This window comes from Neopelma chrysocephalum, unplaced genomic scaffold (assembly GCF_003984885.1).
Source record: "Neopelma chrysocephalum unplaced genomic scaffold, ASM398488v2 Primary Assembly neopelma1_61b, whole genome shotgun sequence".
Classification (NCBI taxonomy): domain Eukaryota; kingdom Metazoa; phylum Chordata; class Aves; order Passeriformes; family Pipridae; genus Neopelma; species Neopelma chrysocephalum.
In genome coordinates, this window is record NW_020897717.1 from 11436001 (window position 1) to 11452658 (window position 16658).

General features: G+C 41.8%; 1 protein-coding gene across 11 annotated transcripts in view; it reads right to left on the minus strand.

Moving 5' to 3' along the window:
* The window catches only part of ESRRG (estrogen related receptor gamma), a 400294-nt gene that overhangs the window by 276152 nt on the left and 107484 nt on the right, over positions 1-16658 (minus strand). For 3 of the 11 annotated variants that reach the window (XM_027681700.1, XM_027681691.1, XM_027681694.1), the window contains exon 1: positions 6509-6863. The exons of the other annotated variants lie outside the window; for them this stretch is intronic. Coding sequence is in view for 1 of the 3 variants with exons in the window: in XM_027681691.1 (XP_027537492.1) it covers positions 6509-6538 (30 nt within the window). In the remaining 2 variants the exon portion in view is untranslated. Of the gene's footprint in view, positions 1-6508; positions 6864-16658 lie in introns of those variants that run through there. 11 annotated transcript variants of the gene reach the window in all.

Below are 16658 nucleotides of genomic sequence, written 5' to 3' on the forward strand. Positions count from 1 at the left end.
TTTTTTTCCCACACTATGCCTTACACTGAAGTCCCTTGGGTCTTTGACTGGAGGCCATCTAGATGATAGTAAAACATTTCATAGCAGTTTTTTTTTAAAGACATATCCCAGCCACATTTAATTCCCCTCACAGAGGTGATTTTCAGGAAATGAGAGTGTTACTGTTGAGCACATAACAAGGTGCTCCTTTTGCCAACATAGTCCCTCCACAATCAGCATCTCAGTCACTGTTTCTCAATGTGTTTTGAAGTCCTCTTAGTAAGGAAAATGCTACGTACCACAGACATCTATGTGAGAAAGATATATAACGCTGTGGTCTTGGACCTTTTGCTAGTGCTTGAATCCTGGTTTGTTATGTTGGCATATTCCATCTTTGTTTCAAAACAAAACTACACTTCTAAGAAAGGAAATTCAAAGAGTAAATGGGATATTAGGTAGATCACAAATCTAAAACACAGGTTTTAATTTTTATATAACTAGGAAACATTTTTAAAAAGAGAGTTCAAGAAATACCTGCCTTCAGAAGATTATGCTGTTACCTTTCTGCACACTCAACCACCCCATAACAGCTATAAAAATAACAGAAACTGAGATGGGAGAAACACTTCCGAAATCCCTGGACTCCTATTTAGTAACCATAGATGCAGTTGCAACACTTTGACAATTTGCATGTTTAAACTTGCCTGGATATTTTTGCTTAGCAGTCAAATATGCTCAGGGAGAGAAGTTTGACAAACAGATAAAACCAGGAGACTTGCCCTTTAAACTTTTTTTGAGTAGGTTCTTTTCTTCCAAGGTGGAAGGAGGCAGGCACCCTTAAAAACCAAAATACTTTGCTTATTTAAAAATAGTAGTAAGGTGGCATCTATCAAGCTTTGTTCACAGGTACTTTTATGAAGCCACAGGACAAAATTAGCATGGCCCTGTGCTCACGTGAACAAATTTATATGGGAAGGGCATGACTGCAGCCTGCATGCCACCAGACCAGCTAGCCTGCCATGTGTGGCAGTGCTGGGAGGGTGCATCAGCAGCAATGCTGAGTTTCTACTCTGAAATTTTTCTACTAAGCCTAAGTGACTTTGGATCCCAACTGCAGTAATAGTTGTGATCCCCATCAGACACTTCTCCACCCCAAAGACAAAACCCGTGATACTAAAAAATAACTCCCTCCAGCTGCTAAATTATGAGGGCTTAGATTTTGGTCATACAACTGGTTTGCAGATGTATGATAACTACATGGCTAGTATACACTTACAAATCCTGGGGCTGCATCAGCAGATTGGCTAATTGTGTTAATTAGCTATTTGCATGCACAATTACCTGATTTGTACAAGCAGTCAAGGTGATCATACATGTAAATTAGGCATGAATTTGCACAATTTACTCATCTGAAAATCTGCTATTCTACTTATTTTTAAGCACCAGAGATCAACAGCTACAGAAGAGTCTGGTGAATTACTGTCTTTATGGTTCATACATTTCCCAACGTTTACACTCACTGTGGGCAAGTACACTTGCATGTATGGTCACACAACCATGTATACAGAAATGGGCACATCACCATCAAATAAATTCATAAAAAGAGAGTGACCTGCATCCCCATACAGACAGAAATTTACTTCTTATTTCCTAAAGGTCTTATTTTCCCCTTCATCTCTTCAGTGCTGGGAACTGCTGAGCTTAACAAAGTAAACTTGAGTTTAGTTATCACAACAAGCTCAGGAAGCTCTGCAAGGAACAGAAACCCAAACAACTTCAATGCAAATACTCAACCTGAAGCCCTGAAGACTGCTTAACATTTAAAGCCCCACTGCTGCCATGCTGACTTGCTGGTTAGGGGGTTTCAAACACAAATGGGTCATCTACATTTAATGTGAAGTTATAACATAGCTTGCCAAACAAACGGATGTTTATGCCATCGTGGGGCTGTTCAGGGATTCCAGAGTGGAACACAAAGCTATTATAAAAAGCAAATTCTCTGAAAATTGCACACCTACCTCCTCCCCTCCTGAGGTAACATCTTTAGCTGAAGAGGGATTTGGGATAGTACAATACGGACAACAAAAGCCCAAGGATGGAGTAATGCAATGCAATCTCATATATATCTCTGCCTGCTTCAAGTGGCAAGGTAATAAAAAATTTTCAGTTCACCAGGGGCAATAAAAACACTAGTTCAGCCAAGAAGAAACCAAACCCATAAGCTGACTAAGGCCAACACCTACATGTTCACATCAGAAAAAAAAAACCAAACAACCAAACCCCCAACCAAATGCTTGATACAACATAGTCAATTAGAAGGTTCAAAACAGGTCTCCAATCTCAAGTGCTGTGCATTTCAGAGTTTCAGTAGCTGTGGTCATCCACACGACTTCCTCAGGGAGAAACAACACTTGTGGTTAGAGATGATAAAGTAATCCTGATAACTAGACCTTATAGAGAGGTTCGAACTCCGCTTCTGTCCCTCAGCACACATTAGTGGAAGATTGTTGTGCTGTTGTTTGCAGCTTCTTCCCTTCTTAAGTAGAAGATGCTCCCCAGCCTAGGTAAACTCTGCTTTAGGTGTGTAGCTCTTTCCATCTCACCTTCTGTCCTCTCCTCATGAATAGTCACTAAAACTAGAGGCCCTTCCAGCCAAAGGTCCCGGGGCAGAGCTGTCAATGGCTTCGTGTACACGATTCATGTAGCACACAACTGTCAAATTTACTCCTCAGTTTTTTCATCACTTCACTGTGTGGTGCAAATGTGAGTAGAACAGTAGGGACCTCTGGAAGAACATCAGGGCTGCACTGAACAATTTCTGATGCAGCTGCTGATGGTTAACGGGGCAGGACAAGTGCTTGCAGTGTTGCACCTCAATGCCCTGACTGATTCACCACCACCACTGGAAAGGAGTCTAACTCATTCTCCAATATCTGAATATTTATGCAGCCCACGGGCTTTAAGGATGGTACCACTAAAGACTGAGCTAGAACCACTTCTGTATCTTTTCAGTAAAGAAGCACATTTTTTTTATGTTACGTTAAAAAAAGGAGGCATGTTGAATGTCCACTTCCTGAAAAAGTACTATAGATACATTTAAGTACTATAAATACATTCAAAATAGGAGTCAAGTTGCAATTCCACATCCAAATACAAGTCAATCCCTTTGAGACCTGGGGAATAGAGGAGAGCCAGACCCAGCTCAGCCCAACACTCCTCCCTGGCAACGCTCCCCAGGCACATGTGTTCAAATGTGTTTATCTGGGAAGGCTCAGGTCAGTTCAGTGCTGTAGGAGCATCTCCCGCAGCTGGAACATCCGAAGCAGGTAGCGCTCCATGTTGTAAACTGCTCATGCAGCAGGACTGAGAAAGAGGCATCTCCTGGTCACCGGCTGTTACCGACTACGGGAAAATGAAAATACAGCATCTCCGCACCTGTTCACCTGATGGTGAAGGAAGGAAAAGCCATTACCGAGTGACAGGAGACGAAAAACCAAAATCCACTTCAGCAACTCATCCCAGCGCTGGTGATTAATCTCACACTCCCACAGCCTGATGCACATTAACCAGATAATTAATAATTTCTTTAGGGACTCCAGCTCGGCAACTGTTTTATCAACCTGCACAACATTAGGAGAGAAATGCTGCATTTGTGATCAAACTGCTGGAACTACCGATACGTTCTGCAGGAACAGTAAAGGCTTCAGAGCAATCTGTGAGCCCAGTTTTACAAGTAACTGTAACATATGTGCAGAAATCAAGGCTGGTCCTTTATCAGTGCAATCACAAGACTCAAAAATCTGAGCAAGATCAGCATGACAAGAATAATTAACAGCAATGACCAACTCCCATCCAATACCCATCTTTCCCCAACAGAAATGCTTCTCAGTATTTTTTTAAACACATTTTGCTTCTTGCAGTAACACAGTATGTCCAATCATGCACTTCCACTATCCTTGGTATGAATAATAAATCAGACTTATTTACCTTACCACAAAAAAGGTAAAATACTAAAAAAAAAATATTTAAGTGTCATGAGATGTGTGAATTCTACAAGCCAAAGGCTTTCAAACAATTCAGTGCAGAGGATGGTCACACTTAGCATAGCTCTTGCTAACAACTTTTTGCCACCCTCTGTGCACTCACGCTCCATGCTCAAGGACAGTCACACAGGATCTGAAACACAATACCAAAGTGCTGGCACCACATTATCTCCCCCAGCACTTAAAAATGGACTGCTGAGAAAAATCACGGTAAGTATTCTTTCCGATATTAAACTCTCCAGTGTGTTAGATATATGTCAGTATCAAGTGATTAAGAATGACTGATAATTAATAAATCACATCCATGGAGAGTGACCGGGTATTATTTCTTTCAGCCTCTGAAAAGAAGAGCTAGATTCACACTTCTGCCTAAGCATTTTATCTTTCCAAATTAACAATCCTGTGTAACTGCTGCTAGCAAGGAGATGTTCCTTTTTTTCAGTGGGTTTCAAAATAGTAAGTTATTTGGGCTGCTTTTCTACTAATAGTTTATTGTTATCATTACTGTGCAGGTAAGGAAACAGAGACCCATTATGTGTGAGAGTCTTAAAGCTTCCCCACCACAAACAGAGTGGGTTCCTAAACACGGCTTTAACTTGTCCTTTCATCACACAACCACTCTTCCACCTGGAAGAAGCTGCAGCTTTTGGCTACAGCTCAGCAGAGTATCTGCCTTCTAAAAGATATTCTGCTCTTTACACTCAGGTCGTGGAAACGGGCCCATGCAGAGCTCCAGCATTAGCCATGCACATCTGCAGGACTGACCAGATATCTCTACATGCATATCCAAAAATGATACGTTTCCTCCAAAGTTTGTTCTAAGACTAGGCTAGTAATAAAGAATGCTTTTTCTTCTAGTTCTTAATACGGCTTAATTTGTATTTTTCTTTCATATAACATTAAAAAATTGCTATATTACGTCATTCAGTTAATCATGTGCTTCAGTGTTTATACAACTCTGCTCACCGTATTATTTGAGCCCCTTCATTTTCATAGTGTCAGTTACCATTATTCCATTAAATTAAATCCTTTTACAAGCATCTTTTTATAAACATGCACTAGAGATAACATAGCCACATGGTGAGGATTCACAGACTACAGTAAGCAGATTACACCTGTCTTGATTTTCAATGTAGCTGTCGGCAGAGTATATTCTCCCATCAAACTGCACACAGATCTCCTCATTAAAGCTACAGGGGAGAATAATTACAGAACAGTACATTGCAGTTTACCAATTGGTCTTGCATACATAACAGCCTATGAAAGAAAAATTGCATCCTCCAACAGCTGGGAAAATCTTTAAATTGTTATTAGTATTATTATAAAATAGCCAACATTTTAAACTATCCAATAACTTGACTCCTGTATGCAAAGCAGACAGATAGAGGTGATCAGGTCCAAAAAGGTCTTCAACTCCCAGCCCATAAATATAATTATTTTTCCCTTTGCAAACACTCCATTCCCCAACCTTCTGTTCCACAGCAAAATCCCTTCCTCCTCAGAAATTATGCTGACTGCAGAGTAAGCCTTGAAAGCAAATGGGTGGTTTTCTGGATCTCCTAAGCCTTGCTGCTGAGTGTAAAGCATAACATTCCCCCGCATCCTCACTCCTTGGTGGGGAAAACAGTGAGTCCGTCAGGTCCCCACCATCCTTCTCCCACCAGTCAGGGGAGATGGGGGTCTCAGTGGCAGCCTGAGCCACATCTTCAGCCTCTCTTTGGCACCACCAGCAGGTCTTCTTGCTTGGCAGCTGGCTGCTGAGGTGCTGCCTGCCCCAGACAAATGGTGCTGGGGAGGCTGCAAATATCTCCAGGTGGTGCAGAAGGGAGCAACCTCCTGGTGTTTCTGTCCCTGGCTTTTCACGCTCCAGAGTTGAAGCATCCAGAATATACTGAACTGCCAGTCCTGTGGAACATCGGGAAAAGTGGTTTTTTACCTATGTTGATACTTAAAATATGTGACCTGTGTTTGTGTTAATGGATAAAAGGCAAACCTATTTTTGGATGTTATTTGCATTCCAAGATCCCAACTGTTAGGACCTTCAGGCCACTCAGCAACCAAACCCATCACTCTTCAGGCACCACTTCTGAATACCAGCTCTTACTCATCATGCAACAGACAACCTAAGAGAAAAAACCCCAGATATGGGAAGAGCCAAATTCTTCAGATGAAACAAAGTCAAGTTAGCTTTGCTAACCTTTCTTGCTAGCCAAGAACCAAAGCATCCTAAAGCACACATTTGGGCCCCTGCAGGACATCCTGACATGCTCTCCTACTCTGCTAAACCAGGAGCTAAGAGCTGAGAACTTCAGCAACAAGAGAACGTGCTGCTGGACCAGTCCCACATATTTTGGTTCTCCCAAAAGATTTTCACAGGATCAAAGACTCCAAAAGAGACCCTTTTGTACAAGGAGCCCCACAGCTACCTTTTCCCAGCTCTGAGGAACAGAAACAAAAGCCACTTCAGCAAGCAGAGGGATACTTACCATGTAAATGCATCTAACTGTTTGCAGCATTAAAATCACTGAACGAAATCGCTCTGTGAAACGACTCTCAGCACCAGCACTGCAAAGGATTTGCTGCTGCACTTTACCCAGCTGCACCTCCCAGACGAGCTGGCACGCTGCAGGCTTTCTTCCAGTCTCGCTCAGCTCATTACTCGTAACAGGGACACGCCGACGACAGAAGCAGAGTGGAAAACTAAATGGAGCAGAGCCTGCTCTGGCCAGCAGGCAGCCCACCACCAAGCCAGTCACTCCTATGGACTAGGAAATCTTTAGGGTTCTCTTAGACAACTCCCTGTTTGCAAGGCTGCACCGCATGCTCCGGGGTTAGCTGGCGGCAGGCAAGGAGAGATCGCCCAGTCTGACCTCCTGTGCAAACACTGCCCGGTAACCTTCACCCATTTAAACACTGCTTTCAACTCAGCAACTCCAGCACTTTTTCTAATTAGCAAGTTTGGGTAGAGAAATTCCTGGGCATCTCAAGCACTGCTTATTTTCCACAAAGAAAAGGGAAAAAAAAAAAAAAAGAAAAAAGATTGGTATAAACTTTCTCTCTCTGGAGCAAACATCACAAATTTTGTAAATTTGTTCCTGGGGCCCCAGCAGGGGCAGAAACCACCCTGGGGCAACCACCAAGAAGGGCGTCCTCCACCAGGAGTTCTGCTGCAAAGTCCAGGGGTGACAACACATGCACTCAAGGATATTTCATTCTGGCCTTTACTCTGTGAGGAGGAGGCCAGAGAGACCTCCTGGGGCTTAGTTCGTATTTCAACTCTCCCTCACACAGCAATCTCCCAGCAGAGAAGTGAAAAATAGCTTTGCCATCAATTGCCACAGTAGTAAAGTTTAGCCCTTTGGGAAAATTTTCCTCGACTTCACTAGTTCTGGACCAAAACATTAATCAAATAAAGCACGTTATATTTTTAATACAAGCTATAATAGCTAAATACCTCACAAAAGCTGTGCTTTCTAAGGATTATGTTTTAGAGGTCTGTACATATCTTTTCCTTCCACTACTGTTCCCTGACACTACTGATCATGCATATTCAAATTGTCCATTTAAAGGTACTCTGAAACAAAACAATCCTTTATTAATTCAGATTATATATTCCATGACTTTTTGGAAGAATTGCATGTCCAATGTGTCTTTACAAAATATAGTAATTCCAACTTCCTGTTCTTTCTAGAAAAAAAAGCCAGCCTGGCAAGTGGAGAGAAAACAAGTATAAGACTACTACTGACTAAGCCATAATATATAGGATTATCTGGAAAATACCAAATTAGGAACCTGGTTTTCCTGGATGGAGAGGGAAGGGTGAATCATATCTACCCCAGACAAAGGTACTTAAGGAAAAGGGGAAAAAAATTGTATCAATTGAGAGGAGAGACCTGTCAGATATTTCAGTAGATCAGGACTCTGGCTATGTATCAGAGAGGAGAAGCCCTGATCAAGTCACATGCCCTTTACTACAGAAGATAAGATGAAAAGGTTTCAAAGGAAACCAGTGGTGACAGTTTCTTCATTTGTATGCAATGTGACACACCAGATCCAAACTGTTGGCTACTTTTTGAACTATTTGTCAGGGGAGAGAAATTATTATTTTCTTTTATATTTTACTTTCAAGAACTCTTAGTCATTTGGGGGTTCTCCCCCCTGCTCTGTGTCCCGCCACCCTCTGTTTTATTTTTCAACCAGGATTCAAACATTCACCTTTGATGTAACATTTTTGCTGTGCATCAGAATAGCTATGCCAAGCTTCAGAAGGACAACTGAATACAGAGAACGAAAAAGATGACATCACTTCAAACATGAACTTTTAATAAAATTATCCTGAAGAAATGTCCCTGGTGATGATTATTTTCTTTTCCCTGAATCTTCTGTTTTACTCTTTCCATGCATTTGCAACAATTGAAATTATTGCCAGGCTAGCGGCTGTAGTTGATTTGGAGCCATCAACTACTTACACTCAGAAGTATTTCTCCCTGATTCTGACAAGAAGAGTGTTAAATACAACACAAAAAAATAACTCTGTAAGATCACAAGCTGCATGTATAGCCAGTAGGCCGTATAACAGCTATATTCACAAGGCAAATAAATAAACTGAGGACTTGTGACTAGCTCAGCTTCTCCAGGGCCAAGACTTGATGGGTTTCAGCCCAGTGTTCCCTGTTGATGTGCAAAATCTGCAGTAAACTTCCTCCAAATCATGCCCTTCTTTCCAAAAAAAAGGTACCAAACACCTTGTCAAAGTTCATCTGTCCTAAAGAATGGCACTCGATATTCATGAGCCAATGATACGTTTAAGGTAATAATATTCTCCCTGAAGTGTTGTGAAACATTCAGAAACTGCAGTAGTTGCAGCCATGTAAGTATCTGAGACTGAGACAGCCAGACACGAAAAAATATGTTGCAGTCTCCTGGGTGAAGGAGAAGGTACTCAAACCACAGAAAAGCGATACAACATTCACTTCTAGCTCTGGTACAGCCCAATAGATCAAATTTTAAAGTTGTAGAATTTCTTTTTAAATGTGAAAAATATTTAAAATGTTTCAAGATCTTTTATAAATCCTTGAGAATCCTAGAATCATGCTAATATGGGATGCTGAATTTATGGACTCAAGCCTAAGCCCTTTTAAACATTCAGGGGGAAAGAAATAGGTCTTTGAACAATATTTTTCTCAATCAGCCCAAATATTTTTGAAGCAAATTGTTTAGAATACATAGCTTACATGTATGAGTCTACTGAGAGTTTACAGAGATATTTATAGAGAAATTACTGCAGTACAAAGATTTAGAGTCACTTAGAAGGTCTTAAAAAGCGTTTGATAATACCTTTAGTGCATAAAGCTGCTGTCAGAAACTCCTGTCAGTGAAGTTTTTTCCCATACCATCACCTGCTCTCTGTCCATGCAGCCTAGACCTTCCTCTGGGCTGTCGTAACATCCCTTGTAGGGTAGTAAGAGGAAAAAAGCTGCACCTTCCCACCAGGTTCTCCAGCTCATCAGCCAGCCCTCAGGGCTCCTGCTCCAGCCCTGCTTTCCCAGAGCTGCAGCTGCAGTCCATCTGCATCTCCTCCTCTGACACACACCAGAGCAAACATGCCCGCAGTTTCCCTTGCTACTGTACAAAAGCCTTGCATTTCATTCTTTTTTATGTTCTTGAAGCAACACAAATCACAAAATCCAAAGCCCACATGAGGAGCAATAACTCTGGTGCGAGCTAGAACCTCTTCCACCTGTGCCAATATGAAGACCATTGCACTAGCAAATGCTTTAAGAGGTGCTTCCCCTTCCTCCCCCCCCAACCCCCACCTTGTGATAAATTCTAACTCTGAATTTCAAAAGCTGCCACTAATAGAAAAAAAACAATGGGATAAATCCCTCTCCTGGGTACACAAACACATGCAGTTTCACATTACTTGCAAGTGGCCTGAAGAGTTTGCACCCTGCCCACACATCACTATATGGTTGTGCAATGAGACTTCAATTTGATAGGCACAGCCCCACAGCAAGCATCCGTGGTTGCAAAACACCTATGTAATTGGTATTCTAACCCACATTACAGTGCATGTCCCTGCCAGCACATCAGATGCCTGCTAAGGGTGACCCTGGTACACACCAAACCAATACAAGAGTAAATCTTTAGGAGAAATATAAATTGAAAATCTAAATTCGAACTAGGCGTCACAGATTAGTACTATTTGAAACTGCTGACACATTCACATGGAATATGAAACCTAAAGAAGATAGTGGGGAGACCCTATAGGCATATGATATATATGTGTATATATATATATACACACACACACACATATATATACACCATACAGCAGTCTCATCATCCAGCTTCTGACACCAAACTTAAATGGAGAAATTACTCTTCCTTGGCTCCCTCAGCAGAGGAGAACAACATAGCAAGAAATCAGCTTTTCCAGGGGTGCTCAAGAGTTAAAGCCTGAGGAAGGTGGCCCCCTGAAGTGGCTACTGACCTGCATTAGGAGTCTGACAGGTATAGGTAGCTCTTCTCACACTCTCAGCAGGTGGCCCAGGCTTGAGCAGACTGAAGTGGATGCTGGTTCACCTGAGTACACAGCGCTGTAAGTAACAAAAATTCATCTCTTGCTGCAACTGTCCCTGCTACAGGAACAACAACTTCCAAAGACAGACAGGCTTTCAGTTATCATTAACTGAGTCAGCCATTCAGGGTCAGCTGCTACCAGGTATGAATCAGCACCATCAGGCTTTTCAAGTAGGTGTTAAAACACAGGTGAAACTCAGCCCCCCTTCCCCAGGTGCTAAGCGAACCAGTGTATTACCCCTGTGGTGGTGGGTGGGCTTGTGGCTCCTGCTAAAGAAGGGGTGGAAGTGACGACTGCAGCTGGGAAGGCACAGATATACCCTCCACCATGGGAACAAGGGGGTGGGGATAGGTCATTTTGTACCTTCGAGTAAGGCCAGTGGGTTTTTTCCCCTGTGTAGGTGTTGTGTTTTTGTGTCATGCCCAGGAGATGGAACAATTCAAACGTGCTCAATACCCTTCTCCCGCCCACTCAGTGTAACACCTTAGTCATCAAATTGTCCTATTGTGCTGCTCAATACTTTCTATAACAGTAGGAATATGAGAGTATGTCCAAAGATAGCAATGAACACACAAGGTAATTATTTTTAAGCTTGCTAATCACAATCAATAGTTTCTTAGCAAAACTGATGAGCTGGAGTTGGCTCCTATTTTTAACCAATAAGATATGCAGTCAAGACTTGAATTACACCATTGGGCAAGTCTCCAAACTCCTAATGACTGCCAGCCAAGAAAAGGATGGGTCCTCGGCGGGTCTTACTCCCTTCCTGAGCATGATATCAAACTATTTTTTCCAGACACTGTAAAGCCAGAAGTGGATTTTAACTGCTGCACAACTTCACCAAAAACACCAAACAAGAATCTAACTCCATACATCAAAAAGGAGTTTACAATTCTTAAAAAGCCTGAGGATGTTTGCTTGATGAGTTTGAAGTTTTGTAGCTGTCATGTAAAAGATAAACTCCTCGTAGAACAGTGCCATGTGCCTTCCAGGAGTGTACAATTAGAAACAGATGAATACAAGTTGAAGACTCATTAGAAAGCTCACACCCTCTCCCTATTTTGGTAGGATTTTTCCTTTCTCATGTTTTGCTATCCCTTGATATTTTTTTTTTTTTTTATTTCAAAAGCCCTAACTTTCTGTGTTCCTTTTGGGAAATTCCTCCATTCCTTGTTACTGTCAGGAAGGTGTTATACCCCCTACAACAGACCCAAAATAATTCCCAACATTCAGTACTGCAGCAATAATTCCCTCTTGAAGAAGGAACATGCTTTCTTTTGTTTTGTTTCTTCTATCCTCTGATTAAAAGCAACAATGAGTCCAAAGGAGTTGTACAATACCATCAACTGTAATTGTTGCCTCTCACAACAAATGTGAAGGGGATCAGGAAACACACCCACCCTTGATTACTGGGAAAATATCAGGGATAAAAGATGTCAGCAGGGGCAAGTAATTCTGTTCATCAGCTTACAAAGACGAAGGTAAGAGAGACCAGCACCAGCCCTGCGTTCATTTACTGGATGGATTTACAGTGGTTCGGAGGTTGCAGAATTACACAAGCAATTAACACTCCCTTGATTTTCCTGTCATAATCCTCTAGTCTGGGATATTTTCAACTTTTTTTCTGATGTCTCCTGCTGGATGAAGGAGGCTGAGTGATGAAGGTGTCCATGAGGTGTGTGGTTGGGTTGGCTCTTAAGGAGCAACATCAGGCCAGCGGTACAAGGAACGCTGCTCGCTGCCAGAATTTCCAGACACCTAACATGACCAATGCTCTCTGCACCAGGAGTGACACTGCTGTACTCAATGGAGGTTTTTGAAGCCTCCCCCCAAACATTATATGCAGTGTCACTGTTTATTAAAGATAACTAATGCCTTAAGTCTTTATTTACTTCTGTTTATTGCTATTTTAGCAGGAGTCACCAGAGAGCAGCTACGCTTCTGGTCCACCAGGGTTCTTTAATCACTGTTAGTAGGTAAAATCATGTGTGACAACTAATCCAAAAAGCAGATTATATTTATTTTGGCTACAGTGGCTTGCAATTCGTTAAAATCAACAAAGCCTTTTCATTAGCCCCCTGCTGATGTCCTAAAACCAGATATTTCAAGGGTCTCAAAGCACAGAGCTACACACACGCAGCAAAGCTGGGACTCACAGACTTGCTGTTGCCATACTTACTGTAAAATCTTATTAAAAACAACAGCAAACTTCTTATTTTCTTTCATAAAAGGGCTTAATTTATGATCTCAAATTCCAAAATCAAAATCTTAGAGGCAGGACTTCTTAAATTTCAAGAAGTATTAGTGAATCAACAATAGAATTACCACTGAATTACTTGCTCAGGGTTGTGTGTTGTAAAAAAAGCTGTTGTAACACTGCAAGGAGTGAGATTACAGCTTCAACAAGTTTAAATATGAGCCTACATGCTTGCTGAGCCCCCTGCATCCTGGAACCACATTTGAATAATTTAATTTCTAGTTAACAGTGGGGTCTTGCAACTCTCATTCTCTGTGATATCATGATCTCTGGCCATAATGTCCTGATGACCCCGCCTCGGACCTGCGATCATGACAATATACGTTTGGGATCCCAGGTGTTCAGAGTTGATCCATACAAAAGTTAAGAGTTCTGTCTCTTCTCCAACCTCACTACTCTTCAAACACTGTCAGGAAGTTCACAAACCCAGACACAGCCTTAGCGTAACCACCAAGGGCCACCATTCATCCAGAATAGGAAATTAATTCATTAGAAGGCCACATAATTGATTTTTAATATATATACATATATATATTTATATATATATATGACACTGATTTACATCAACCAATTTTTCCCTCTCTTGCTATGAATTCCCTGAGTAACATACACATTTTTGGTCACTGCCATCACCCCCTGTTGGACAAGTGACTTAAACAACACCCTCGTCATTGTGAAAAAAGCCACTCCTGACCTGCATTCTACCATGCAGACATATTTATTTCCCACAGCTGGATGTGGACGTGGATCTGCTTTGCAAATTTTCATGTCTACTGCTGAAGTGGAGCTCCTTGTTTGTCCCCCAAGCACAATCTCAAACATTGTCAAGGCTGATTATTAGACATCACTTTACACCAGCCTTTTCCAGATCTGCAGATCTCCAGCGGTTTAGAGGGAAGCCAAGAGCAGTCCTTTAGTGAGAGAACCATTCCTAAACACACGAGCCAGCACGGTGCCAGGCTGCCCCTGAGACAGGAGGGTCACTTCATCTCCTGCCATGCCACTGTCCTCCAGCTGGCTGCAGCCCCTTTAAGTTCACAATCTAAACACAACAAACCGTCTGCTAAAACAGAGAATAAAATCCAGCCTGGAAGGAAAACCAAGATACAAAGCTTTTCTCCAATGGCTAGTCAGAGTTTTGTCCACAGGGAAAACTGAGCCCCATCTGATATACAACTTAGCGCTTTGGCTCTCCATAATTAAAACTATTGTTGCCATGGCAATACAAAGGCTGGTAAAAATATACACCAGGCTAATGTCATGCCTCTTTGGTGATACAATTTGTTGTCCCAGTCTGGCTTGTGCCAGGATGGAACAAAACGTGACTCGAAAATAGTTGACTTGACGAGGTTTGTTATTTAGGAGTCAGATGCTGTGTGAGCTGTAAGACCACTTTCTCAGGCTCCCTAACATGACCACTAATCCTGTTAAAGTCAATAGCAGTTTTAAAGATAATTTCAAAGAGAGCAGTTTTGATCCTACACTACTAAATTTCTCAAAGCACCGTAAAGAAAGAAAATACAAAAAACCATATAGAGTATAATAAAGAACCAATCAGAAGGATTAACATACATTTTCTTAAAAGTAGATACAAAATTAAAAGCAAAAACAAACACCCAGGGTTTGGTTGGCACTTATTTATTCATTTGAAACTGTAGTCTCTATTGAGCTTGTTATAATCAAGTAGGACTTAGAGGTCACCCAGTGACCTCCTGAATAGCAGCAAGTAATCTGCTATTTATGAAATATCATAAAACATCACTCTTTCTCTATGGATACACACCTATATATGCATAACCCACACAGACACACCAAGAGGTTTTTTATAGGACGGGACAACAATTTTAGGAGTTTTGTGACTCGCAATCCAGTCATTTCTTCCTTATGTGGATATCTCTAATCAGATTCCTGAGGTGCACAAGAGTCTACTCACATGGAAAACTTACAGGTGCACCTGCTACTTTTAAGCAGTTGTATGGGAATATCTGCTTCAACAAAAAGGTGAGCCACAGAGACTCAAGCAAAAATCATATTAATGCCAATGTCTATTGAAAACAGTCAGAGTTTTGCTTCTTTCTGGAATGGAAAGCTTCATATATGGCCCAAGCACAAACAGAGAGATGGCTGTGGGCTGAAAGGTGGGCAAGTGCACAGGAGATCCACCCAAGCAAGAAGGCAGTGACTTTCTTATTTTACCTGGATTGCTAATGGCTCTTGTACTGCTGCGAAGCAAAGTATTTTCTACTATCCAAATCCCAGCATGAAGTTTGTGTGCAAGTGCTTTAGCTGCCATGTGGCCCCTGAAGGATCAATTACAGATGAGGGGACTGATGACGGAAGATCTCTGGGACCATCAGTGTTAAGCAGCAAGACAGAGTAGGGGGTGTAGAATAAGAAAGGTCAGCAATGGCATCTATGGAGAGGGACCAGGAAGACCTGTTTCAGAGAACTGATACCACATGGAGCCTCTCTTCTCAGAGAGCAGCCAAAAGAAACCTGGGCACTTCTCTAAGAAATAGATCCAGCACCAAAGTTCAAACAGTATGGTCCAGGGGACGCCTTAAAGGCAGATGATAACTGGGGTCATGATGGTGTAGGTGTATATGCCACAGCAATATAAAGAATTCAAAACCCAATGCTTTACCCCCCACTGTTTTCCCCGTAAGAAAGAGGAGAGGTAAAAAAAAAAAGCATCATAGCAGTTGGACACATTGCTTTATACACTCCTGGAAAGAGTTCAGATAGTCTGGTCATTAGGACATGATAAAATTCTATAAAAAACATATGAGGCTACGAAAAAAGAATGGGAGGAAAAACTAATGGACCAGAAGAAGAACAATAAACTGGCAGATGGGAGGTCCCAGCTCAAGAAGAATTTGAAGGAATGGAGAGATGTATTCTTGGAAGAGAAAGGGTACATCAGGTAGCTGACATATTGAGTTTCCAGGAAAGAGGGGAGAGTATTAATGACAGTGCAGCTGACGGTTTCAGCAGCTACCAACGAAATGATTTGCCCTTCTTTTTCAGCTGAAGAGGTGACAGTGTGGATATGGCAGCTGATTTACATACATCATCATAACTTTCATAGGAATATCAAATTTCTTTATAAGGACTTGTAGTACCAGCTTTGCAGGTCAGTGTCAATGTCTAACAGAGCCACTAGAGACGAAGGGGAAGATTCAGAGGGGCACCGAGGTGGTTAAAACAGGGCTTAACCTGAATCTAATTGCCTAATTAAAAAAAGATTCCAAAATCTCCCGCTTCAGTAACTGTAAATGCATCAGAGCTAACATTTACGACCACAAAGATCACCAGAATCAATTCCTGCTACCCTGGCAGCTGTGTGCCTGTCACCTCTCTAAACTTCACTGTGATCCAATACAGGTAACTCAACGGTGCCTTTGTTGTGAAGACGCCCAGTCCCAAAGGTGAGCTTGGGCTGCTACAATCACACACTAATGGTGCCCTCTTTCCTCAGTCCTGCTTTTTGCCAGTGACTCTAATACAAAATACACAAGTTCTGCCATAACAGAACAGTGGCTTCTGTGCAAGGCATCTGTCTATTGCAAGAAGGCCAGCTGACTGCACAGGCCAGTCTTTGCTGGCCTGAACAAAATCTTTGCTTTGGTTTAGCCCACAGCAAACAGTAATTTTTTTAGGGATTACAACACACTAAACTGGAAGCACATAAGGTGACCGAAGGGATAACTAAACATTGCCCCAGAGTTTCATTTCAGTTTTGGTGATGTTAGCATACCAAATACAAAACTATTTGTAGGATTGGGCCTTAATTGTA